This window comes from Carcharodon carcharias, chromosome 19 (genome assembly GCF_017639515.1).
Source record: "Carcharodon carcharias isolate sCarCar2 chromosome 19, sCarCar2.pri, whole genome shotgun sequence".
Taxonomy (NCBI): domain Eukaryota; kingdom Metazoa; phylum Chordata; class Chondrichthyes; order Lamniformes; family Lamnidae; genus Carcharodon; species Carcharodon carcharias.
This window is the reverse complement of record NC_054485.1, coordinates 63,182,108-63,208,835: the sequence shown is the minus strand read 5'-3', so window position 1 is coordinate 63,208,835 and position 26,728 is coordinate 63,182,108. Positions and strand designations below refer to the sequence as shown.

Here is a 26,728-nt window from a genome sequence, read left to right as displayed (position 1 = left end):
CTCTATCCTGGTGTTTCTCTCTTTCTCTCTCTCCCAGTCTCTCTCTCCTTCCCTATCCCGGTCTCTCTCACTTTCTCTCTATCCCGGTGTCTCTTCCTCTCTCTCTATCCCGGTCCCCCTCTCTTTCACTTTATCCCAGTCTCGCTCTCTCTATCTCTTTATCCTGGTCTCTCTCCCTCTCTATCTGTCTTTCTGTTTCTATCTATCCCGGTCTTTCTCTCACTCTCTCTCTCTGTCTCTCCCTCTCTCTATCCCGGTCCCTCTCACCCTCTCTATCCTGGTCTCTCTCTCTGTCTATTCTGTTGTCTCTCTCTCTCTCTCTCTGGATCTCTCTCTCTTTCTCTATCCCAGTCTCTCCCTCTAACTCAGTCTCTCCCTCTTTATCTCTCTTTCTCTGTATAGTAGTCTCTCTCTCTATCCTGGTGTTTCTCTCTTTCTCTCTCTCCCAGTCTCTCTCTCTTTCCCTATCCCGGTCTCTCTCACTTTCTCTCTATCACGGTGTCTCTTCCTCTCTCTCTATCCCGGTCCCCCTCTCTTTCACTTTATCCCAGTCTCGCTCTCTCTATCTCTTTATCCTGGTCTCTCTCCCTCTCTATCTGTCTTTCTGTTTATATCTATCCCGGTCTTTCTCTCACTCTCTCTATCTGTCTCTCTCTCTCTCTGTCTGTCCCGGTCTCCCTCCCGCTCTCTCTCTCTCTGCCGGTCTCTCTCTCTCTCTCTGTCTCTCCCTCTCTCTATCCCGGTCCCACTCTCCCTCTCGCTCCCTCTCTATCCCAGTCTTTATCTCTCTCTCTCTCTATTCAACTCTCTCTCTCTCCCTATCCCGGCCTCTCTGTCTCTCTATCCTGGTCTCTCTCTTTATCCCAGTCATTACCTCTGTCTCTCTATCCCGGTCTCTTTCTCTTTCTCCTTCTCTATCCTGGTCTTTGTTTATCTTGGGGTCTCTCACTTTTTCTCTATCCCAGTATCACTTTCTCGCTCTCCATCCCAGTCTCTCTCATTTTCTCTATATTCCAGTCCCCCTCTCTCTCTATCCCAGTATCTCTGACTCTCTCGCGCTATCCCAGTCTCTCTCTCTCTTCCAATACCGGTTTCTCGTTCTCTCTCTCTCTCTCTCTATACTGGTCTGTCTCTCTCTCTCTCTATCTTGGTCTCTCTCTCTCTCTATCCCAGGTATTACCTCTGTCTCTCTATCCCAGTCTCTCTCTCTCTGGATCTCTCTTTCTCTATCCTGGCCTCTCCCTCTATCTTGGTCTCACTCTCTCTATCTCTCCGGTTCTCTCTCTCTTTATCCCAGTCTCTCTATCTCTATCCCATGTCTCTCTCTTTCTCTCTATCCCAGTCTCTCTCTCTCTATCCCGAACTCTCTCTTTCTCTCTCTCCCTCTTTATCCTGGTGTCTCTTTCTCTATCTCGCTCTATCCCGGTCCCTCTCTCTTTCTCTTTTTCCCGGTCTCGCTCTCTCTATCTCTCTATCCCGGTCTCTCTCTCCCTCTCTATCCCAGTGTCTTTCTGTTTCTCTCTCTCCTGTCTCTCTCTCTCTCTCTATACTGGTCTCTCTCTCTCTCTCTCTCTATCTCGGTCTCTCTCTCTCTCTCTATCCCAGGTATTACCTCTGTCTCTCTATCCCAGTCTCTCTCTCTCTCTCTGGATCTCTCTCTCTTTCTCTATCCTGGCCTCTCCCTCTATCTTGGTCTCACTCTCTCTATCTCTCTGGATCTCTCTCTCTCTATCCCAGTCTCTCTATCGCTATCCCGTGTGTCTCTCTCTCTATCTATCCCAGTCCCTCTCTCTCTCTCTCTCTATCCCGGTCTCTTTCTCTTTCTCCTTCTCTATCCTGGTCTCTCTCACTTTCTCTCTATCCCGGTATCACTTTCTCGCTCTCCATCCCAGTCTCTCTCATTTTCTCTATATTCCAGTCCCTCTCTCTCTCTATCCCGGTATCTCTGACTCTCTCGCGCTTACCCAGTCTCTCTCTCTCTTCCAATACCGGTTTCTCGATCTCTCTCTCTCTCTCTATACTGGTCTGAATGTCTCTCTCTCTCTCTATCCCAGGTATTACCTCTGTCTCTCTGTCCCAGTCTCTCTCTCTCTCTGGATCTCTCTCTCTTTCACTATCCTGGCCTCTCCCTCTATCTTGGTCTCACTCTCTCTATCTCTCCGGTTCTCTCTCTCTTTATCCCAGTCTTTCTATCTCTATCCCGTCTCTCTCTCTTTCTCTCTATCCCAGTCGCTCTTTCTCTCTCTATCCCGGACTCTCTCTTTCTCTCTCCCTCTCTATCCTGGTGTCTCTTTCTCTATCTCGCTCTATCACGGTCCCTCTCTCTTTCTCTTTTTCCCGGTCTTGCTCTCTCTATCACGGTCTCTCTCTCCCGCTCTATCCCAGTGTCTTTCTGTTTCTCTTTCTCCTGTCTCTCTCTTTCTCTCTCTCTATACTGGTCTGTCTCTCTCTCTCTCTCTCTCCATCTCGGTCTCTCTCTCTCTCTATCCCAGGTATTACCTCTGTCTCTCTATCCCAGTCTCTCTCTCTCTCTCTCTTTCTCTATCCTGGCCTCTCCCTCTATCTTGGTCTCACTCTCTCTATCTCTCTGGATCTCTCTCTCTCTATCCCAGTCTATCGCTATCCCGTGTCTCTCTCTTTCTCTCTATCCCAGTATCTTTCTCTTTGACTCTATCCTGGTCTCTCTCACACTCTATCTTTTTCTCTCCCTCTATCCCAGTCTCTCTCCCTCTCTATCTCTTTTGCGGTGTCTTTCTGTTTCTCTCTGTCCCAGGCTCTCTCACACACTCTCTATCTCCCTTTCTCTCTCTACCCCGGTCTCTCTCTCTCTCCCTCTCTATCCCTGTCTCTCTCTCTCTCTCTATCCCGGTTTCTTTCTGTTTCTCTATGCCGTCTCTCTCACACTCTCTCTATCTCTCTCTCTCTCTCCCTCTATCCTGGTCTCTCTCTCTCTCTCCCTCTCTATCCCTGTCTCTCTCTCTCTCCCTCTCTATCCCTGTCTCTCTCTCTCTCCCTCTCTCTCTCTATACCGGTCTCTCTCTCTGTCTATCCCGGTCTGTCTCTCTCTTTCTCTCTATCCCTATCCCGGTCTCTGTCTCTCTCTCTCTCTCTATCCCGGTCTCTGTCTATCTCTCTCTCTCTCTCCCTCTCTATCCCAGTCGCTCTCTCTCTCTACCCCGATCTCTCTCTTTCTCTCTCTCCCTCTCTATCTTGGTCTCTCTCTCTCTCTCTATCCTGGTCTCGCTCACTTTCTCTCTACATCGGTATCTCTTTCTCTCTCTATCCCAGTCTCTCATTTTCTCTAAATTCCAGACTCTCTCTCTCGCTCTCGCCCCCTTTCCGTCTCTCTCTCTCTCTATCCCGGTATCTCTGTCTCTTTCTCTCTATCCCGGTCTCCCTCTGTCTCCCTCTTTCTATACCAGTCTGTCTCTCCCTCTCTCTCTATATATACTGGTCTGTCTCTCTCTCTCTCTCTATCCAGTCATTACCTCTCTCTCTCTCTCCCGGTCTATCTCTCTCTCTATTCCGCGCTCTCTCTTTCTCTATCTCGGTCTCTCCCTCTATGTTGGTCTCTCTCTCTTTATTTCTCTTTCTCTATCTCTCTATCCCAGTCTCTCTCTTTCTCTCTCTATCCTGGTCTCTCCCTTTCTCTCTGTCCCTATCTATCCTGGTCTCTCTCTCTCTCTCTATCCTGGTCTCTCTCACTTTCTCTCTATCTCGGCATCTCTTTCTCTCTCTCTCTATCCTGGTCCCTCTCTCTTTCTCTTTATCCCGGTCTCGCTCTCTCTATCTCTCTATCCCGGTTTCTTTCTCCCTCTCTATCTGTCTTTCTGTTTCTCTCTATCCCGGTCTCTCTCACACTCGCTCTATCTCTCTATCCCAGTCTACCTCCCACTCTCTCTCTCTCTGCCGGTCTCTCTCTCTCTGTCTCTCCATCTCTCTATCCCGATCCCTCTCTCCCTCTCTCTCTCTCTATCCTGGTCTCTCTCTCTCTCTCTCTCTCTATCCTGGTCTCTCTCTCTGTCTATTCCGCTCTCTCTCTCTCTCTCTGGATCTCTATCTCTATCTCAGTCTGTCCCTCTATCTCGGTCTCTCTCTCTTTATCTCTCTTTCTCTCTATCCTAGTCTCTCTCTCTCTCTTTCCCAGTCTCTCACTTTCTCTCTATCCTGGTATCTCTTCCTCTCTCTCTATCCCGGTCCCTCTTTCTTTCTCCATATCCCAGTCTCGCTCTCTCTATCCCGTTCTCTCTCCCTCTCTATCTATCTGTTTCTCTCTATCCTGGTCTCTCTCACACTCTATTTCACTCTCTCTCCCTCTATCCCAGTCTCCTTCCCGCTCTCACTCTCTCTGCCGGACTCTCTCTCTATGTCTGTGTCTCCCTCTCTCTATCCCGGTCCCTCTCCCCCTCTCTCTCCCTGTCTATCCTGGTGTCCCTCACTTTCTCTCTATTCCAGTCTCTCTCACTCTCTATCCCAGTCTCTCTCATTTTCTCTCTATTCCAGTCTCTCTCTCTCTCTATCTCGGTCTCTCTCTCTCTAGCCCAGTTATTACCTCTCTCTCTCTATCTCGGTCCCTCTCTCTTTCTCTTTATCCTGGTCTCGTTCTCTCCATCCCGGTCTCTCTCTCCCTCTATCCTGGTCTCTGTCACACTCTATCTTTCTCTCTCCCTCGATCACAGTCTCTCTCTCTCTCTCTCTCTCTATCGCGGTGTCTTTCTGTTTCTCTCTATCCCGGTCTCTCTCACACTCTCTCTATCTCCCTCTTTCCGTCTATCCCGGTCTCTCTCTCTCTCCCTCTCTATCCCTGTCTCTCTCTTTCTCCCTCTGTCTCTCTATCCCGGCCTCTCTCTCCCGCTCTAGCCCGGTGTCTTTCAGTTTCTCTCTATCCCGGTCTCTCTCACACCCTCTCTACCTCTCTCTCTCCTTCTATCCCGTTCTCTCTCTATCTCGGCCTCTCTTTCTCTCTCTTTCTATCCCGTCTTTCCTTCTTTGCCTCTCTCCCGGTCTGTCCGCTGCTGATCTCTATGGAGCCGGCCTTGCGGAGCGGGTCCCCGGGCCGGGCTGCAGCCGATCCGAGTCCCCTCTCCCCCAGGAAGAAGCCGAGAACGGTAACTGTGTTAGCGGGAGAGTGGGTGAGGCCCGGGCCGGAGCCGGAGGGATCGGTATCGGGATGGGGATGGACCCGGGACCGGGGCTGCATCCTGTTATTTTCCCAGCTTTATAGAGACAGAATTAGCGGAGGGACAGGGAGAGAGAGAGAGATGGACAGACAGAAAGATATTGATCAAAGACAGGCAAATGGAGTTCAGCTGCAGATCAGATATGTGAAGGGTGAACAGGCTGAGGGGCTGAATGGCCTCTTCTAAACCCTATTCCTGTGACAGGTACAGATGTGGGCTGAATATTGGGGTGTGGGTTGGGTTCCCACACATGCACGAAACTGACTGGATAGCTCCATAGTTAGCTGGCATAGCCTCGATGGGCTGAATGGTCTCCCTTTGTGTTATAATGACCCATAACTTTCGGCAGTAGACTCCCCCCCCCCCCCCCCCCCCCCAAGAAACAGACAACCAAGATGAAGAGAAAGAGAAAGGGAGGGAGAGAGGATGAGATATGGGGAGAGATAAGATATTTAGAGAAAGAGTGGCTGAAACTGGGAGAAGGAGGGATCAAAGGGCAGAGGAAAACAGAGAGAGGATGGGACCAGACAGTGACTTGGAAAAGCGAATGGGGCACAGAGAGTAAAAGAAGCTTTGGTGTAAAAAAGAGGGAAAGCAATAACTAGTGACCGAACAGACAGAATGAAAAAGTGTCGAATAGAGAGATGGACAATGATTTCGAGATGTTTGTCAATAGATTAAAGGGTGATGGGCAAAGATGTAGAAGAATGTGCATAATGAACCTGTTTATTTTCAGAGACAGGATAACAAATAGTGTCAGATGGTGATGCCTCTATTTGCCCCATAGCCAAGCCCGCAATATGCAACAACCATTGCAGTCTCATCGCGGGCACTATTTAACATGGAGGAGGAGACAAAGATCTTCCAGAAGGACGGGGTCGAAGCTTATGTCAAACACCAAGTTGAACATGAGAATGAGCCTTTTGCACCAGGTGCTGCCTTCCCCTTTGTCAAGGTAAGATCCAAAAACAGTCATCAACAGCCATTAGCCCTCACCACACTTAGCACATGCATTACAGCATAAACATTGGCTCATCGTTGAAGATGGGTGTATATGTGTGTCAGTAATGTATGTCTGTTGCTAACTCTGTACACTGTATACGCATGTGAGATGTAAGTATTTATAGTGTATGTGTATACATATGTGTGATTTTGAACATCTGTGAATATCTGTGTGTGTGTCTCTCTGTTTCTGTGAGTGTGCCTGAGTGTATGTGTCTCTGTATCTGTTCCTGCATGTGCTTGTGGGTCTCCACATGTGTCTGTCTCTGTGAGCTGGTGCCAAATGAGTGAAAATCCCAATGCTGAGGTCATATGTGGGTTGTGTGGATGGCAGGACTTGCTCTGGGATCTTCCCATCTCTAACCAATTAGCATCCGGCAGGCAGGGGAAGCAGCCAGTGTGGCTCCCAATGGCAAGCAGGAGGTACGATAGCAGGTCAATTGGAGGTGCTATTTTCAAGCTCAGTCTGCAACCTTCATGCAGTGCCTCACATAGAGAAAGCAGAAGAAGGGATGAAGAGAAAGGAGGAATAGCTGGGGTTAGAGGAAAGGTGGCTTCTGGAATCAGTGAGACCTCTTTGGAGGTGTCCCTGAAGACAGCAAAGTAATGGAAAGAGATTGTGTTCTCATAGCACAGGAGAAGGGAGGCCAGCAAGAGGCATGGCTGAAGGTGGCTGTTACGACCGGTGCAGTTGGTAAAGCGGAGTTATTTAAAAATCCCAGAGGAAAACTTAAAATTATAGGTTATGACAGTTGTTTAAAGTGTTATGTTTGAGATGCAACTCTAAACTCAGGAATCAGACCACCAGTTCCAGAGAGGTTTTATGTTAAGCTAAATGAAGCATTTTATTAATTTACACAAGTTAAATATATACACATGGCTACAAATTACTATGATCATAACTTTTAACAAATTCCCAAACTAATCTCCGTTAAGGTAACGGCAAGTCATAGACTTAACCAGACACCAGGTAAAACATTGTTACCTTACGAATTCAAAATGAGGTTCTTTTCACTTTGGTTCCTGTGGAGACAGTTGGAGGCTTACAGCTGCTTTTGACCTCACATTGCCTCTGCCCTGCACACACAAAACAGTCATCTTGTTATAGCTAGCACAGACCATTGAATGTAAATTCTCATTATATCACCAGCCTCTTCTAACAATAAAACCCCTTTCATAGTACCTATTTATTAGTAATGTAGTGATATTGCTTGGTCTCTGCTCGCTCGGTGCCAGAATTCATCCCACTTCTTGAATGCTCTATTCAAAAAATGCAAATGCATTCTACCTCTCTTACATCTCAAAACTAGTACCCAACAAAGCACCCATACTAGCTGGCTTTAATCCAATTAAGACATACCCGCAGAAAAATATTTTTCATTAATACATACATTGATAGCTTCATAAGAGTAGCTGAGGAAGTTAGTGTCATTTGGGTGGAGTGCTGGAAACGATTCAGTGACCTCTGGAAAAGTAAGTGACTTTCATAATTGTATGATTGTGGCCTACATGCTATAAACAGCAATAATGAGATGTGAGGCAAGGTGGTCAACTTGTGCATCAGACATGAGCAGGGACCAACGTCCACAGGGAGATGAAGAGATGCCTTACATTGGAGGCCCATAGTCAGTCAGAGGGTTGCCTAGACTGAATGGCTGCTTGCAGCAGGCTTTCAAATGGTGCAATGCTGGACATGGAAAGTGGCATAGATTGACTAGCACAACTGGGCAATTAAACAAGAGTGACAATGTGTTGTTACGGACAGGAGGGAATTTAATTTAAACCAGCCCTGATTTCTCCTCTAACTACTTGTCTGTAAACAGAAAGGTGTTTTTGATTAATGAGAACCTCCTTTATAAGTGGTGGTGTATGTTCCCCAACCCTTGAGTTTGGAGTGATCCAATCCTCTATTAACCCCTCAGCAAACTCAAGATAAGGTAAAATCAGTGTTGGTTTATTTTACACACACACAAAATGCTGGAAGGGGCTTCACAACATCTGTCCCTTTTTGCACTCATACAATAACAGAGGGATAAGGGAAAGAAAGGGGTACAGGGCGAGACCATGATAAAAATAAGAGTTATGGTTTCACGTGAGTCCAGAATCCAGAATCAGAAGTCCAGTGGTGTCTTTCAGGTGGCTCTGTCTGGCAGAATTCCTGGTGTTGATGCTAGGAACTTGGTTGCAGGTTGAGTCCATTGAAGATGCAGCAAAGTATCCTTGTATCCTGGGAATTATGTCACTCTGTTGGTGAAATACAGGGTTCTTTCTGGAGATCAGACTTTGAGAGAGGTGGAGATCAGATGCAGGCTGCCAACCTGGAGTCCAGTTCTCTTCGGAGGTTAAACCACAACTGAAGGTAAAATTTAAAAGCTGCCTAATCAAAGGAATTCAAACAGCTCAAGTCTTGATCATGTGACAGTGCGGTTTTAGGTCACGCTATTAAGCAAAGAAGGCCCCCTATTAAAACCTGTTGTGTTTTGAGTAGGTAACTGAAGAACCATTAATACAACGTTGAAGATGACAAGTCCCAAACAACTCTGCTTTGTCCAGAGCTGGCTGACACAGATATATCGTCTGCAAATCCTTTGTGTTGGCTTGGCTGGAATGTTTATAAGATACAAGGAATGTTACATTACAGGTGTTTGATGTGTTAGCCTTTGTCCATTTTTAAACTGTTCAGAAACTTCCAGAGCTGCCAGCATGTGGTCAGCTGCAACCATTTTATCAGGCTATTTTGAAAACAGAAAAAAATATTTTTTTCATGTAGCCAGGGTGATATATATTCTATATATTTTCCTTCCTGGCTCCTGGCAAGGACAATGTTTATATGTGGTTGTGGTTGTGAGCACGCTCACAATGCCAAGGAGCAGAAATGACCAGGGGGTGGTGTACCATTCACAGCTGTAGTGACGCTGAGGGAGGAGGAGAAGGCAATTGGAATTGGATAGATTGCAGCAGGGCACCCTGTCACTGAGGGCGAGGTGAGTGTGGAAAGTGAGTAACCTAACAGAAGCATGTAGGAACATGGTCCACTGCATTGAGAGAGTGGTGACCCTCATGGAGAGACACATGAAACAGACCAAGCAGTAGGTTCAGCAGATGCATAATGACCTCACCGGTAAGACCGCATCTATAAGCTGTGTTGAGCAATGGAATGGGAGTGACGGCCCCGAAAGCCCTGGATCTATTGCAAGGTGATGCCCCACTCCAGGTTAGCAGGGAAAGGCAGGTGGGACTTGAAAGGGTTGAGGAGCAGCTGCCTGAAACCTCTGGGGGCTCTTCACAAGGCAGTCCTACAGGTGACCCCATTGATGAAGCTGGCCAGTGGACAGATGTGAATGTGCTGGTCTACCCCGAGGCTCAGACAGCCGGAGGCCAGCGACTGTGTCTGTCTCACACACCAGAGCAGAAAAGGCAGCAGCCTGACTCTGCATCAACTGCACAACATAACCATCCGGAAGTGTTTACTTAAATCCAATTAGCAACATTTGGCATCTCACTGGGTGATATTTATTTGTTCAATGCAAAATTGTTAGAGCTTTAAGCAACCTTTTTTGCAATGTATACTTTAATGAATCACCTGTTCAACTGTGCACCAGTGTACCATTACAAGATGGTGAACATTTGAGACGGAGGGCATGAAAAGCTGTAATGACAGGGTCACTGAGACGTTGGGGGCATTTAATAAAACACCACCAAGAGTATCTCAGGGAGAACACTGAATCATTTAACACAATCTCTGGAGAAATGTCTCTCTGGTAAGCCGGCCAGTGCCCATTGATGTCAGACCCATGGGTGTGTCTTCTACTGGCCACCTGTTCTTGAAACTCTTTGACCTCAACATCCTCCAAGGATGTTGCACGCCCAGTGTGGTTGGCATTCTCCAATGCTACTCCTCTCTGGAATGCCAGGCTGTGCAGAGTGCAGTAAAGCACCATGTCAGGGAGGGCCTTTTGCAAGCCTCCCCCAAATCCATACAGGTATTAAAATCTCATTTTCAGAAGTGCAATTGCCTGTACAATGGTCACTGTTGTAGTCACATGGCAGCAGTTGTACATCTCCTTCTGCCTTGGTATTGGGTTTGTGCACAGATGTAAGTAGCCATGTCCTTAGTGAATATTGTCAATGTCTTAGCAATTATATTGTTAAGGTTTGTTAATGTCAATTACATTGTTGAGGGAAACAGTTGATGGGTATTTGAACACATAAAAATAGGGGATAGCTGGGAACTGGGTGGAGGTCAGAAGTGTCGACACTGATCAAAATAAATTAACTCTCTCAGCAAGGAAAGACTCTGTGTCTTAATTTTGACTTCACCACCCAGTGTAACTCTTTCGAGTACAAACACGTTTCCATCTGTTCCTATTCAGGTGAAGTTACATTGTTTCATAGTTTGCCATTATGAGATTTGAACTCTTGATACTCTTTTGAGTAAACCTGTTTCCATCTGTTTCAGATGAAGTTACGTTGTTTCATAGTTTGCCATTGTGAGATTTGAACTCTTGATAATCTTTTAAATCTTTTAAATAAATTGCTTCTAATCAGCACTTGAGTGCTAAACCTGCAGGTGTCTGTTTAGTAACTGTTTTGAGTACAAACACGTTTCCATCTGTTCCTATTCAGATGAAGTTACATTGTTTCATAGTTTGCCATTGTGAGATTTGAACTCTTGATACTCTTTTGAGTAAACCTGTTTCCATCTGTTTCAGATGAAGTTACATCGTTTCGCCATTGTGAGATTTGAACTCTTGATCTTAGGATTACAAACCCAGTACCATAACCACTTGGCTATTTAGGCCAAGCTTAACTCTTTCAAGTACAAACACGTTTCCATCTGTTCCTATTCAGATGAAGTTACATTGTTTCATAGCTTGCCATTGTGAGATTTGAACTCTTGATCTTAGGGTTACAAACCCAGTACCATAACCACTTGGCTACTTAGGCCAAGCAAATGAATTCTTGATACTCTTTTGAGTAAACCTGTTTCCATCTGTTTCAGATGAAGTTACATTGTTTCATAGCTTGCCATTGTGAGATTTGAACTCTTGATACTCTTTCGAGTACAAACCTGTTTCCATCTGTTTCAGATGAAGTTACATGTTTCATAGTTTGCCATTGTGAGATTTGAACTCTTGATCTTGGGGTTACAAACCCAGTACCATAACCACTTGGCTATTTAGGCCAAGCCCTAAGGAGATTAGTGAACCAGATGGGTTTTTACAACAAGCAATGATGGTTGTCATGGTCACCATCATGAGAACAGCTTTATATTCTAGATTTATTAATTGAAATCCACAAGTTGCCATGGTGGGATTTGAACCCATCCCCCCAGAGCATTAGCCTGGGTCTCTGGATTACTAGTCTAGTGGCATTACCACTACACCACTGTCTCCCCCAAAGTAATGTAACTCTTTCAAGTACAAACACGTTTCCATCTGTTCCTATTCAGATGAAGTTACATTGTTTCATAGCTTGCCATTGTGAGATTTGAACTCTTGATCTTGGGGTTACAAACCCAGTACCATAACCACTTGGCTACTTAGGCCAAGCAAATGAATTCTTGATACTCTTTTGAGTAAACCTGTTTCCATCTGTTTCAGATGAAGTTACATTGTTTCATAGTTTGCCATTGTGAGATTTGAACTCTTGATCTGGGGGTTACAAACCCAGTACCATAACCACTTGGCTATTTAGGCCAAACCACCACCCAGTGTAGTTTCTGTTCAATCTTTAGTGAGTAAGTGAAAACACCTTTCTGTTTACAAAGAGTCCTGGCTGCTGTGATGGCCACATGTGTGCAGTCAATTACCTCTTTACCTGAGGGAATCCAATAAGGGCCTTGAGTCCTGCCCCTGATTTATGTGATACCTTGAAAACACACTACCGGATTGCCCCCAGAAGTTAGCCTGGTGGGAACCACCTCAACACAGGCACCCAGCATTTTACTGGCCAGCCCTGCCTCCAGCTAATTGCTGTAGGGCCAGTAAAATTCAGCCGTGTGGAGTGTCTGTGTGTGAGGGTCTGTCTGTGAGGGCCTGTTTGTGAGGGTCTAAGTGTGTGTGTGTATGTGAGTGAATGTGTGTGTGTGAGTGAGTGTGTGTTTGTGTGAGTGCCTGTGAATGTATGTGTTTGTTTAAGTGTGTGTGTGTGTGTTGCATGTGTGAGTGTCTGTGTGAGTGTGTGTGTGTTGTGCGTGTGAATGTCAACATTTATGTGAGTCCAAACTGTCATCCACCATGAACATATGTGAGTGGGTGTGAGTACACCAGTGGGTGTGAGTGAGTATCTCAGTGTGTGTGTGAGTATCTCAGTGTGTGTGTGTGAGTATCTGTGTGTGTGTATCTGAGTATATCAGAGTGAGTGAGTATCTCAGTGTGTGTGTGAGTATCTCAGTGTGTGTGTGAGTATCTCAATGTGAGTGAGTATCTCTGAGTGTGTGTGTGAGTATCTGTGTGTGTGTGTGAGTATCTGTGTGTGTGTGTGTGAGTATCTGTGTGGCTGTGAGTATCTCAGTGTGTGTGAGTATCTCAGCGTGTGTGTGAGTATCTCAGCGTGTGTGTGAGTATCTTAATGTGAGTATCTCAGCGTGAGTGAGTATATCAGCATGTATGTGAGTATCTCAGTGTGTGTGTGTGTGTGTATCTCAGTGTGTATGTGTGTATCTCAGTGTGTGAGTATCGCAGTGTGAGTACCTCAGCGTGTGTGTGAGTATCTTAGTGCGTGGGTGTGAGTATCTTAGTGCATGTGTGTATCTTAGTGTTTGTGTGTGTGTAAGTATCTCAGCATGTGTGTGAATATCTCAGCATGTGTGTGAGTATCTCAGCGTGAGTGAGTGTCTCAGCGTGAGTGAGTGTCTCAGCGTGAGTGAGTATCTCAGCATGTGTGTGAGTATCTTAGTGCGTGTGAGTGAGTATCTCAGTGTGCGGGAGTATCTGTGTGTGTGTGTATCTCAGTGTGTGTGTGTGTGTGAGTATTTCAGCGTGTGAGTATTTCAGCGTGTGAGTATTTCAGCGTGTGAGTATCTCAGCGTGCGTGTGAGTATCTCAGCGTGCGTGTGAGTATCTCAGCGTGCGTGTGTGTATCTCAGTGTGAGTGAGTATCTCAGTGTGAGTGAGTATCTCAGTGTGAGTAACTCAGCGTATATGTGAGTATCTTAGTGCGCGTGTGTGAGTAACTTAGTGTTTGTGTGTGTGTAAGTATCATAGTGTGTGTGTGAGTATCTCAGTGTGTGTGAGTATCTCAGTGTGTGTAAGTATCTCAGTGTGTGGGAGTATCTCAGTGTGTGGGAGTATCTCAGTGTGTGGGAGTATCTCAGTGTGAGTGAGTATCTCAGCATGTGTGAGTGAGTATCTCAGTATGAGTCAGTATCTCAGCGAGTGTGTGAGCATCTTAGTGTGTGTGTGTGAGTATCTCAGTGTGTGAGTATCTCAGTGTGTGAGTATCTCAGTGTGTGAGTATCTCTGTGTGTGTGAGTATCTCTGTGTGTGTGAGTATCTCAGTATGTGTGTGCAAGTATCTCAGTTTTCTGCGTGCGTGTGTGTGTGTGAGTACCTCAGTGTGTGAGTGAGAGTATCTCAATGTGTGTGTGTGTATCTCAGTGTGTGTGAGCTTTTCATTGTGAGTGAGTATCTCAGCGTGTGTGTGTGTGTGCGTGCGTATTTCAGTGTGTGTGAGTATCTCAGTGTGTGTGTATCTCAGCATGAGTGAGTATCTCAATGTGTGTGTGTATCTTAGTGTGTGTGAGCATCTCATTTGTGAGTATCTCAATGTGTGTGTGAGTATCTCAGTGTGTGTGTGTGAGTATCTGTGTGTGTGTATCTGAGTATGTCAGAGTGAGTGAGTATCTCAGTGTGTGTGTGAGTATCTCAGTGTGTGTGTGAGTATCTCAATGTGAGTGAGTATCTCTGAGTGTGTGTGTGAGTATCTGTGTGTGTGTGTGTGAGTATCTGTGTGTGTGTGTGAGTATCTGTGTGGCTGTGAGTATCTCAGTGTGTGTGAGTATCTCAGCGTGTGTGTGAGTATCTCAGCATGTGTGTGAGTATCTTAATGTGAGTATCTCAGCGTGAGTGAGTATATCAGCGTGTATGTGAGTATCTCAGTGTGTGTGTGTATCTCAGTGTGTATGTGTGTATCTCAGTGTGTGAGTATCGCAGTGTGAGTACCTCAGCGTGTGTGTGAGTATCTTAGTGCGTGGGTGTGAGTATCTTAGTGCATGTGTGTATCTTAGTGTTTGTGTGTGTGTAAGTATCTCAGCATGTGTGTGAGTATCTCAGCATGTATGTGAGTATCTCAGCGTGAGTGAGTGTCTCAGCGTGAGTGAGTGTCTCAGCGTGAGTGAGTATCTCAGCATGTGTGTGAGTGAGTATCTCAGTGTGCGGGAGTATCTGTGTGTGTGTGTATCTCAGTGTGTGTGTGTGTGTGAGTATTTCAGCGTGTGAGTATTTCAGCGTGTGAGTATCTCAGCGTGCGTGTGAGTATCTCAGTGTGCGTGTGTGTATCTCAGTGTGAGTGAGTATCTCAGTGTGAGTGAGTATCTCAGTGTGAGTAACTCAGCGTATATGTGAGTATCTTAGTGCGCGTGTGTGAGTAACTTAGTGTTTGTGTGTGTGTAAGTATCATAGTGTGTGTGTGAGTATCTCAGTGTGTGTGAGTATCTCAGTGTGTGTGAGTAGCTCAGTGTGTGGGAGTATCTCAGTGTGTGGGAGTATCTCAGTGTGAGTGAGTATCTCAGCATGTGTGAGTGAGTATCTCAGTATGAGTCAGTATCTCAGCGAGTGTGTGAGCATCTTGGTGTGTGTGTGTGAGTATCTCAGTGTGTGAGTATCTCAGTGTGTGAGTATCTCAGTGTGTGAGTATCTCAGTGTGTGAGTATCTCAGTGTGTGAGTATCTTAGTGTGTGTGAGTATCTCTGTGTGTGTGAGTATCTCAGTGTGTGTGTGAGTATCTCGGTATGTGTGTGCAAGTATCTCAGTTTTCTGCGTGCGTGAGTGTGTGTGAGTACCTCAGTGTGTGAGTGAGAGTATCTCAATGTGTGTGTGTGTATCTCAATGTGTGTGAGCTTTTCATTGTGAGTGAGTATCTCAGCGTGTGTGTGTGTGTGCGTGCGTATTTCAGTGTGTGTGAGTATCTCAGTGTGTGTGTATCTCAGCATGAGTGAGTATCTCAATGTGTGTGTGTATCTTAGTGTGTGTGAGCATCTCATTTGTGAGTATCTCAGCGTGTGTGTGCGTATCTGTGTGTGTGTGAGTATCTCAGCGTGTGTGTGAGTATCTCAATGTGTCTGTGAGTATCTGTGTGTGTGTGCGTGTGTGTGTGTGTGAGTACCTCAGTGTGTGTGTGAGTGTATCTCAGTGTGTGTGAGTGTATCTCAGTGTGTGTGAGTGTATCTCAGTGTGTGTGTGAGTATCTCAGTGTGTGTGTATCTCAGCATGAGTGAGTATCTCAATGTGTGAGTGTATCTTAGTGTGTGTGAGCATCTCATTTGTGAGTATCTCAGCGTGTGTGTGCGTATCTGTGTGTGTGTGAGTACCTCAGCGTGTGTGTGAGTATCTGTGTGTGTGTCTGTGTGTGAGTATCTCAGTGTGTGTGCAAGTATCTCAGTGTGTCTGTGAGTATCTCAGTGTGCGTGTGTGCTTGTGTGTGTGTGTGAGTACCTCAGTGTGTGTGTGAGTGTATCTCAGTGTGTGAGAGCATCTCAGTGTGTGTGAGCATCTCAGTGTGAGTATCTCAGCGTGTGTGTGCGTCTGCGTATCTCAGTGTCTGTATGAGTATCCCAGTGTGTGTGTGTGTGTGAGTATCTCAGTGTGAGTGAGTATCTGTGTGTGTGTGTGTGTGTATCTCAGCATGAGTGAGTATCTCAGCGTGCGTGTGTATCTCAGTGTGTGTGTGTGAGTATCTGTGTGTGTGTATCTCAGTGCATGAGTGAGTATCTCAGTGCATGTGAGCACCTCAGTGTGTGCAAGTATCTCAGTGTGGTTGTGAGTATCTCAGTGTGTGTGTGTGTGTGTGTGTGAGTACCTCAGTGTGTGTGTAAGTGTGAGTACCTCAATGTGTGTGTGAGCATCTCAGTGTGAGTGAATATCTCAGCGTGTGTGTGTGTGTGTGCATATCTCAGTGTGTGTGTGCATATCTCAGTGTGTGTGTGCATATCTGTGTGTGTGTGCATATCTCAGTGTGTGTGTGAGTATCTCAGTGTGTGTGTGTGTGTGTGTGTGTGTGTGAGTATCTCTGTGTGTGAGTATCTCTGTGTGTGAGTATCTCTGTGTGTGAGTATCTCTGTGTGTGTGTATCTCAGTGTGTGTGTATCTGTGTGTGAGTATCTCAGTGTGTGTGAATATCTGTGAGTCTGTGAGTATCTCAGCATGACTAAGTATCTCAGTGTGTGTGTGCATCTCAGTGTGTGTGTGTGTCTCAGTGTGTGTGAGTATCTCCGTGTGTGCGTATCTCAGTGTGTGTGTATCTGTGTGTGTGTGAGTATCTGTGTCTGTGTGAATATCTTTGTGTGTGTGTGTGAGTTATCAGTGTGTGTGCAAGTGTGTGTGTGTGTATGTGTGAGTGTCTCAGTGTGTGTATGTGTGAATACCTCAGTGTGTCTGTGAGTATCTTAGCGTGAGTGAGTATCTCAGCATGAGTGAGTATCTCAGCGTGTGTGCGGGTACATCAGTGTGTGTGAGTATCTCAGCTTGTGTGTGAGTATCTCAGCTTGTGTGTGAGTATCTTAGTGTATGTGTGAGTATCTCGGCTTGTGTGTGAGTATCTCAGTGTGAGTGAGTATCTCAGTGGATGTGTGAGTATCACAGTGTGACTGAGTACCTCAGCATGTGTGTGAGATTCTTAGTGTGTGTGAGATTCTTAGTGTGTGTGAGTATCTTAGTGTGTGTGAGTATCTTAGTGTGTGTGAGTATCTCAGTGTGATGATCTCAGTGTGTGTGTGAGTATGTCAGTGTGAGAGAGTATCTCAGTGAGAGTGAGTATCTCAGTGTGTCTGAGCGAGTATCTGTGTGTGTGTGTGTGTGTCTGTGGGTATCTCAGTGTGTGTGAGTATCTCTGTGTGTGTGTGTGTGTGTGTGTGTGTGTGTGCATGTATGTAGCTCAGTATGTGTGTATCTAAGTGTGTGTGAGTCCAAACTGTCATCCACCATGAACATACGTGAATGAGTGTGAGTGAGTATCTCAGTGTGTGTGTTTGAGTATCTCAGTGTATGTGCATCTCAGTGTGTGAGTGTGAGTATCTCAGTGTGTGTATCTCAGTGTGTGTGGGTGAGTACCTCAGTGTGTGTGTGAGTATTTCAGTGTGTGTGAGTATCTTTGTGTGTGTGTGAGTATCTCAGTGTGTGTGTGAGTATCTCAGTGTGTGTGTGAGTATCTCAGTGTGTGTGTGTGTGTGTGTCTCAGTGAGTGTTTGTGTGTCTGAGTATCTTAGTGTGAATGAGTATCTGTGTGTGTGTGTGTATCTCAGCGTGTGAGTATCTCAGCGTTTGTGTGTATCTCAGTGTGTGTGTGAGTATCTCAGTGTGTGTGTATCTCAAGCATGAGTGACTATCTCAATGTGTGTGTGTATCTTAGTGTGTGTGAGCATCTCATTTGTGAGTATCTCAGCGTGTGTGTGCGTATCTGTGTGTGTGTGAGTATCTCAGCGTGTGTGTGAGTATCTGTGTGTGTGTCTGTGTGTGAGTATCTCAGTGTGTGTGCAAGTATCTCAGTGTGTCTGTGAGTATCTCAGTGTGCGTGTGTGCTTGTGTGTGTGTGTGAGTATCTCAGTGTGTGTGTGAGTGTATCTCAGTGTGTGTGAGCATCTCAGTGTGTGTGAGCATCTCAGTGTGAGTATCTCAGCGTGTGTGTGCGTCTGCGTATCTCAGTGTCTGTATGAGTATCCCAGTGTGTGTGTGTGTGTGAGTATCTCAGTGTGAGTGAGTGTCTGTGTGTGTGTGTGTGTGTGTGTGTGTATCTCAGCATGAGTGAGTATCTCAGCGTGCGTGTGTATCTCAGTGTGTGTGTGTGAGTATCTGTGTGTGTGTATCTCAGTGCATGAGTGAGTATCTCAGTGCATGTGAGCACCTCAGTGTGTGCAAGTATCTCAGTGTGTGTGTGAGTATCTCAGTGTGTGTGTGTGTGCATATCTCAGTGTGTGTGTGCATATCTCAGTGTGTGTGTGCATATCTGTGTGTGTGTGCATATCTCAGTGTGTGTGTGAGTATCTCAGTGTGTGTGTGTGTGTGTGAGTATCTCTGTGTGTGAGTATCTCTGTGTATGAGTATCTCTGTGTGTGAGTATCTCTGTGTGTGAGTATCTCTGTGTGTGTGTATCTCAGTGTGTGTATCTGTGTGTGAGTATCTCAGTGTGTGTGAATATCTGTGTGTCTGTGAGTATCTCAGCATGACTAAGTATCTCAGTGTGTGTGTGCATCTCAGTGTGTGTGTGTGTCTCAGTGTGTGTGAGTATCTCCGTGTGTGCATATCTGTGTGTGTGTGCATATCTCAGTGTGTGTGTGAGTATCTCAGTGTGTGTGTGTGTGTGTGTGTGTGTGAGTATCTCTGTGTGTGAGTATCTCTGTGTATGAGTATCTCTGTGTGTGAGTATCTCTGTGTGTGAGTATCTCTGTGTGTGTGTATCTCAGTGTGTGTGTATCTGTGTGTGAGTATCTCAGTGTGTGTGAATATCTGTGTGTCTGTGAGTATCTCAGCATGACTAAGTATCTCAGTGTGTGTGTGCATCTCAGTGTGTGTGTGTGTCTCAGTGTGTGTGAGTATCTCCGTGTGTGCGTATCTCAGTGTGTGTGTATCTGTGTGTGTGTGTGAGTATCTGTGTCTGTGTGAATATCTTTGTGTGTGTGTGTGAGTTATCAGTGTGTGTGCAAGTGTGTGTGTATGTGTGAGTGTCTCAGTGTGTGTATGTGTGAATACCTCAGTGTATCTGTGAGTATCTTAGCGTGAGTGAGTATCTCAGCATGAGTGAGTATCTCAGCGTGTGTGCGGGTATATCAGTGTGTGTGAGTCTCTCAGCTTGTGTGTGAGTATCTCAGCTTGTGTGTGAGTATCTTAGTGTATGTGTGAGTATCTCGGCTTGTGTGTGAGTATCTCAGTGTGAGTGAGTATCTCAGTGGATGTGTGAGTATCACAGTGTGACTGAGTACCTCAGCATGTGTGTGAGTATCTTAGTGTGTGTGAGTATCTTAGTGTGTGTGAGTATCTTAGTGTGTGTGAGTATCTCAGTGTGATGATCTCAGTGTGTGTGTGAGTATGTCAGTGTGAGAGAGTATCTCAGTGAGAGTGAGTATCTCAGTTTGTCTGAGCGAGTATCTGTGTGTGTGTGTGTGTGTCTGTGGGTATCTCAGTGTGTGTGAGTATCTGTGTGTGTGTGTGTGTGTGTGTGTGTGTGTGTGTGCATGTATGTAGCTCAGTATGTGTGTATCTAAGTGTGTGTGAGTCCAAACTGTCATCCACCATGAACATACGTGAATGAGTGTGAGTGAGTTTCTCAGTGTGTGTGTTTGAGTATCTCAGTGTATGTGCATCTCAGTGTGTGAGTGTGAGTATCTCAGTGTGTGTATCTCAGTGTGTGTGGGTGAGTACCTCAGTGTGTGTGTGAGTATTTCAGTGTGTGTGAGTGTCTTTGTGTGTGTGTGAGTATCTCAGTGTGTGTGTGAGTACCTCAGTGCATGTGTGAGTATCTCAGTGCGTCTGTGAGTATCTCAGTGCGTGTGTGAGTAGCTCAGTGTGTGTGTGTGAGTATCTTAGTGTGTGTGAGTGAGTATCTCAGTGTGAGTGAGTATCTCAGTGTGAGTGAGTATCTCAGCATGTGTGAGTATCTCAGCGTGTGAGTGAGTATCTCAGCGTGTGTGCGGGTATCTCAGTGTGTGTGAGTATCTCAGCTTGTGTGTAAGTATCTTAGTGTGTTTGCGAGTATCTCAGTGTGTGAGTATCTCAGCATGTGTGTGAGTATCTTAGAGTGTGTGAGTAAATATCTCACTGTGAGTATCTCAGTGTGTGTGTGAGTATCTCAGTGAGTGAGTATCTCATCGTGTGTGTGTGTATCTTAATGTGAGTGTGTGATTATCTGTGTGTGAGTATCTTAGTGTGTGAGAGTGAGTATCTCAGGGTGTCTGAGCGAGTATCTCAGTGTGTGTCTGTGTGTGTATCTCTGTGTTTGTGTGTGTGTATCATAGTGTATCTGTGAGTATCTCAGTTTGTGTGTGTGTTTCTGTGTGTATCTCAGTGTGTGTGAGTGAGCATCTGTGTGTGTGTGTCTGTGCATGTGTGTAGCTCAGCATGTGCGTATTTAAGAGTGTGAGTCCAAACTGTCATCCACCATGAACATACGTGAATAACAGTGAGTGAGTATCTTAGTGTGTGTGTGTGAGTATCTCAGTGTGTGTGCATCTTAGTGTGTGTGCATCTCAGTGTGTGTGGGAGTACCTCAGTGTGTGTGAATATCCCAGTGTGTGTTTGTGTATCTCAGTGTGTGTGTGAGTATCTCAGTGTGTCTGTGAGTATCTCAGTGTGTGAGTAATTTAGTGTATGTATCTGAGTATAACAGTGTGAGTGAGTATCTCAGTGTGTGAGTGAGTACCTCAGTGTGTGTGTGAGTATCTCAGTTTGAGTTAGTATCTCAGTTTGAGTTAATATCTCAGTTTGAGTTAGTATCTCAGTTTGAGTGAGTATCTCTGTGTGTGTGAGTATCTCAGTGTGGGTGTGAGTATCTCAGCGTGTGAGTGAGTATCTCAGCGTGAGTGAGTATCTCAGCGTGAGTATCTCAGCGTGTGTGTGAGTATCTCAATGTGAGTTAATATCTCTGTGTGTGTGAGTATCTTAGTGTGTGTGTGAGTATCTTAGTGTGTGTGTCTGTGTGAGTATCTCAGTGTGTGTGTGAGTATCTCAGTGTGTGTGAGTATTTTAGTTTGTGTGTGTGAGTATCTTAGTGCTAGTGAGTATCTCAGTGTGTGTGTGTAAGTATCTTAGTGTGTGTGTAAGTATCTTAGTGTGTCTGTGAGTATCTTAGTGTGTGTGTGAGTATCTGTGTGTGTTTGAGTATCTCAGTGTGTGTGTGAGTATCTCTGTGTGTGAGTATCTCTGTGTGTGAGTATCTCTGTGTGTGTGAGTATCTCAGAGTGTGTGTGTAAGTATCTTAGTGTGCGTGTGTGAGTACCTCAGTGTGTGTGAGTATCACTGTGTGTGTGTGTGTGTGTGAATATCTGTGTGTCTGTGAGTATCTCATTGTGTGTGAGTGAGTATCTTAGTGTGTGTATTTGAGTATATCAGTGTGAGTGAGTATCTCAGCGTGTGTGCGGGTATCTGTGTGTGTGAGTATCTCAGCTTGTGTGTGAGTATCTTAGAGTGTGTGTGTGAGTATCTCACTGTGATTATCTCAGTGTGTGTGTGAGTATCTCAGTGTGTGTGTGTGAGTATCTCAGTGTGTGTGAGTATCTCAGTGTGAGTGAGTATCTCAGTGTGAGTACCTCAGCGTATATGTGAGTATTTTAGTGTTTGTGTGTGTGTAAGTATCTTAGTGTGTGTGTGTGAGTATCTCAGTGTGTGGGAGTATCTCAGCGTGTGTGAGTATCTCAGCGTGCGTGTGAGTATCTCAGCGTGCGTGTGAGTATCTCAGCCTGTGTGTGAGTACCACAGTGTGTGTGAGTACCACAGTGTGTGTGAGTACCACAGCGTGTGTGTGAGTACCACAGCGTGTGTGTGAGTATCTCAGCGTGTGTGTGAGTATCTCAGCGTGTGTGTGAGTATCTCAGCGTGTGTGTGAGTATCTCAGCGTGTGTGTGAGTATCTCAGCGTGTATGTGTGTATCTCAGTGTGAGTACCTCAGCGTATATGTGAGTATCTTAGTGCGTGTGTGTGAGTAACTTAGTGTTTGTGTGTGTGTGTAAGTATCTTAGTGTGTGTGGGAGTATCTCAGTGTGTGGGAGTATCTCAGTGTGAGTGAGTATCTCAGTGTGAGTGAGTATCTCAGTGTGAGTAACTATCTCAGCATGTGTGAGTGAGTATCTCAGTATGAGTGAGTATCTCAGCGAGTGTGTGAGTATCTTAGCGAGTGTGTGAGTATCTTAGTGTGTGTGTGTGAGTATCTCAGTGTGTGAGTATCTCAGTGTGTGAGTATCTTAGTGTGTGTGAGTATCTTAGTGTGTGTGAGTATCTCAGTGAGTGTGAGTATCTCAGTATGTGTGTGCAAGTATCTCAGTGTGTCCGTGAGTATCTCAGTTTGTCTGCATGCGTGTGTGTGTGTGAGTACCTCAGTGTGTGTGTGAGTGAGAGTATCTCAATGTGTGTGTGTGTATCTCAGTGTGTGTGAGCATTTCATTGTGAGTGAGTATCTCAGCATGTGTGTGTGTGCGTGCGTATTTCAGTGTGTGTGTGAGTATCTCAGAATGTGTGTGAGTATCTCAGCTTGTGTGTGAGTATCTTAGAGTGTGTGTGTGAGTATCTCACTGTGATTATCTCAGTGTGTGTGTGAGTATCTCAGTGTGTGTGTGTGAGTATCTCAGTGTGTGTGTGTGAGTATCTCAGTGTGTGTGAGTATCTCAGTGTGAGTGAGTATCTCAGTGTGTGTGAGTATCTCAGTGTGTGTGAGTATCTCAGTGTGAGTGAGTATCTCAGTGTGTGTGAGTATCTCAGTGTGAGTGAGTATCTCAGTGTGAGTACCTCAGCGTATATGTGAGTATCTTAGTGTTTGTGTGTGTGTAAGTATCTTAGTGTGTGTGTGAGTATCTCAGTGTGTGGGAGTATCTCAGCGTGTGTGAGTATCTCAGCGTGCGTGTGAGTATCTCAGCCTGTGTGTGAGTACCACAGTGTGTGTGAGTACCACAGCGTGTGTGTGAGTACCACAGCGTGTGTGTGAGTATCTCAGCGTGTGTGTGAGTATCTCAGCGTGTGTGTGAGTATCTCAGCGTGTGTGTGAGTATCTCAGCGTGTATGTGTGCATCTCAGTGTGAGTGAGTATCTCAGTGTGAGTACCTCAGCGTATATGTGAGTATCTTAGTGCGTGTGTGTGTGAGTAACTTAGTGTTTGTGTGTGTGTGTAAGTATCTTAGTGTGTGTGGGAGTATCTCAGTGTGTGGGAGTATCTCAGTGTGCGTGAGTATCTCAGTGTGAGTGAGTATCTCAGTGTGAGTAACTATCTCAGCATGTGTGAGTGAGTATCTCAGTATGAGTGAGTATCTCAGCGAGTGTGTGAGTATCTTAGCGAGTGTGTGAGTATCTTAGTGTGTGTGTGTGAGTATCTCAGTGTGTGAGTATCTCAGTGTGTGAGTATCTCAGTGTGTGAGTATCTTAGTGTGTGTGAGTATCTCAGTGAGTGTGAGTATCTCAGTATGTGTGTGCAAGTATCTCAGTGTGTCTGTGAGTATCTCAGTTTGTCTGCATGCGTGTGTGTGTGTGAGTACCTCAGTGTGTGTGTGAGTGAGAGTATCTCAATGTGTGTGTGTGTATCACAGTGTGTGTGAGCATTTCATTGTGAGTGAGTATCTCAGCGTGTGTGTGTGTGCGTGCGTATTTCAGTGTGTGTGTGAGTATCTCAGCATGTGTGTGAGTATCTCAGCGTGTGTGAGTATCTCAGCGTGTGTGTGAGTATCTCAGCGTGTGTGTGAGTACCACAGTGTGTGTGAGTACCACAGTGTGTGTGAGTACCACAGTGTGTGTGAGTATCACAGTGTGTGTGAGTACCACAGTGTGTGTGAGTACCACAGCGTGTGTGTGTGTATCTCAGTGTGTGTGAGCATTTCATTGTGAGTGAGTATCTCAGCGTGTGTGTGTGTGCGTGCGAATTTCAGTCTGTGTGTGAGTATCTCAGCATGTGTGTGAGTATCTCAGTGTGTGTGTTTGTGAGTATCTCAGTGTGTGTGTATCTCAGCATGAGTGAGTATCTCAATGTGTGTGTGTATCTTAGTGTGTGTGAGCATCTCATTGTGAGTATCTCAGCGTGTGTGTGAGTATCTCAGCGTTTGTGTGAGTATCTCAGCGTGTGTGTGAGTATCTCAGTGTGTGTGTCTGTGTGTGAGTATCTGTGTGTGTGCAAGTATCTGTGTGTCTGTGAGTATCTCAGTGTGCGTGTGTGCTTGTGTGTGTGTGTGAGTACCTTAGTGTGTGTGTGAGTACCTCAGTGTGTGTGAGTGTATCTCAGTGTGTGTGAGCATCTGTGTGTGTGAGCATCTCAGTGTGAGTATCTCAGCGTGTGTGTGCATCTGCGTATCTCAGAGTCTGTATGAGAATCTGTGTGTGTGTGTGTGTGTGTGTGTGTGTGTGTGTGTGTGTGTGAGTGAGTATCTGTGTGAGTGGGTATCTGTGTGTGTGTGTGTATCTCAGCATGAGTGAGTATCTCAGCGTGCGTGTGTATCTGTGTGTGTGTGAGTATCTCAGTGTGTGAGTATCTCAGTGTGTGAGTATCTCAGTGTGTGTTTATCTCAGTACATGTGAGTGAGTATCTCAGCGTGTGTGTGAGTATCTCAGTGTGTGAGTATCTTAGTGTGTGTGAGTGAGTATCTCAGTGTGTGTGAGTATCTCAGCATGTGTGAATATCTCATTGTGTGTGAGTATCTCAGTGTGTCTTTGAGTATCTCAGCATCAGTGAATATCTCAGTGTGTGTGAGTAAGTATCTCAATGTGTGTGAGTACCTCAGAGTGTGTCTGTGTGCAAATAACTCAGTGTGTCTGTGTGTATCTCAGTGTGTGTGAGTGAGTATCTTAGTTTGTGTGTGTAAGTATCTTAGTGCGAGTGAGAATCTCAGTGTATGTGTGTAAGTATCTTAGAATGTGTGTGAGATCTTAGTGAGTGTGAGTATCTCAGTGTGTGTGAGTATCTCAGTGTATGTGTGTAAGTATCTGAGTGCGTGTGTGTAAGTATCTTTGTGTGTATGAGTATCTCAGTGTGTGTGATTACCTCAGTACGTGTATCTCAGTGCGTGTGTGAGTATCTAAGTGTGTGTGAGTATCTCAGTGTGTGTGTGTATCTCAGTGTGAGTTAATATCTCTGTGTGTGTGAGTATCTCAGCATGAGTGAGTCTCTCAGCGTGTGTGCGGGTATCTCAGTGTGTGTGAGTATCTCAGCTTGTGTGTGAGTATCTTAATGTGTGTGTGAGTATCTCAGTGTGGCTGTGAGTATCTCAGTGTGTGTGAGTATCTCAGTGTGTGTGAGTATCTCAGTGTGTGTGAGTATCTCAGTGTGAGTGAGTGTCTCAGCGTGAGTGAGTATCTCAGTGTGTCTGTGAGTATCTCAGTGTGTGTGCGTGTGTGTGAGTACCTCACTGTGTGTGTGAGGGTGAGTACCTCAATGGGTGTGTGTGTATCTCAGTGTTTGTGAGCATTGCAGTGTGAGTGAGCATCTCAGCATGTGTGCGTGTGTGTATCTCAGTGTGTTTGTGAGTATCTCAGTGTGTGTGTATCTCAGCATGAGTGAGTATCTCAATGTGTGTGTGTATCTTAGTGTGTGTGAGCATCTCATTGTGAGTATCTCAGCGTGTGTGTGCGTATCACAGTGTGTGTGTGAGTATCTCAGCGTGTGTGTGAGTATCTCAGTGTGTGTGTCTGTGTGTAAGTATCTGTGTGTGTGCAAGTATCTGTGTGTCTGTGAGTATCTCAGTGTGCGTGTGTGCTTATGTGTGTGTGTGAGTACCTTAGTTTGTGTGTGAGTACCTCAGTGTGTGTGTGAGTGTATCTCAGTGTGTGTGAGCATCTGTGTGTGTGAGCATCTCAGCATGTGTGTGCGTCTGCGTATCTCAGAGTCTGTATGAGAGTGTGTGTGTGTGTGTGTGTGTGTGAGTATATGTGTGAGTGGGTATCTGTGTGTGTGTGTGTATCTCAGCATGAGTGAGTATCTCATCGTGCGTGTGTATCTGTGTGTGTGTGAGTATCTCAGTGTGTGAGTATCTCAGTGTGTGTTTATCTCAGTACATGTGAGTGAGTATCTCAGCGTGTGTGTGAGTATCTCAGTGTGTTAGTATCTCAGTGTGTGTGAGTGAGTATCTCAGTGTGTGTGAGTATCTCAGCATGTGTGAATATCTCATTGTGTGTGAGTATCTCAGTGTGTCTGTGAGTATCTCAGCATCAGTGGATATCTCAGTATGTGTGAGTAAGTATCTCAATGTGTGTGAGTACCTCAGAGTGTGTCTTTGTGCAAATAACTCAGTGTGTCTGTGTGTATCTCAGTGTGTGTGAGTGAGTATCTTAGTTTGTGTGTGTGAGTATCTTAGTGCGAGTGAGAATCTCAGTGTATGTGTGTGAGTATCTTAGAATGTGTGTGAGATCTTAGTGAGTGTGAGTATCTCAGTGTGTGTGAGTATCTCAGTGTATGTGTGTAAGTATCTGAGTGCGTGTGTGTAAGTATCTTTGTGTGTGTGAGTATCTCAGTGTGTGTGATTACCTCAGTACGTGTGAGTATCTCAGTGCGTGTGAGTATCTCAGTGTGTGTGAGTATCTCAGTGCATGTGTGAGTATCTCAGTGCGTCTGTGAGTATCTCAGTGCGTGTGTGAGTAGCTCAGTGTGTGTGTTTGTATCTCAGTCTGTGTGAGTATCTTAGTGTGTGTGAGTGAGTATCTCAGTGTGAG

The 26,728-nt window shown here is 45.5% G+C and overlaps 1 protein-coding gene across 1 annotated transcript in view; it reads left to right on the top strand.

Annotated features, from left to right (window-relative positions):
- The first annotated feature begins 4,954 nt into the window (after positions 1–4,954).
- LOC121291488 (cytosolic 5'-nucleotidase 1A-like) overlaps positions 4,955–26,728 on the top strand; it is a 175,396-nt gene continuing 153,622 nt past the window's right edge. Inside the window, exons 1-2 of the mRNA XM_041212733.1 lie at positions 4,955–5,108; positions 5,968–6,135. Of these exons, the coding sequence (XP_041068667.1) occupies positions 5,025–5,108; positions 5,968–6,135 (252 nt within the window). The 5' untranslated portion in view covers positions 4,955–5,024. The remainder of the gene's footprint in view (positions 5,109–5,967; positions 6,136–26,728) is intronic.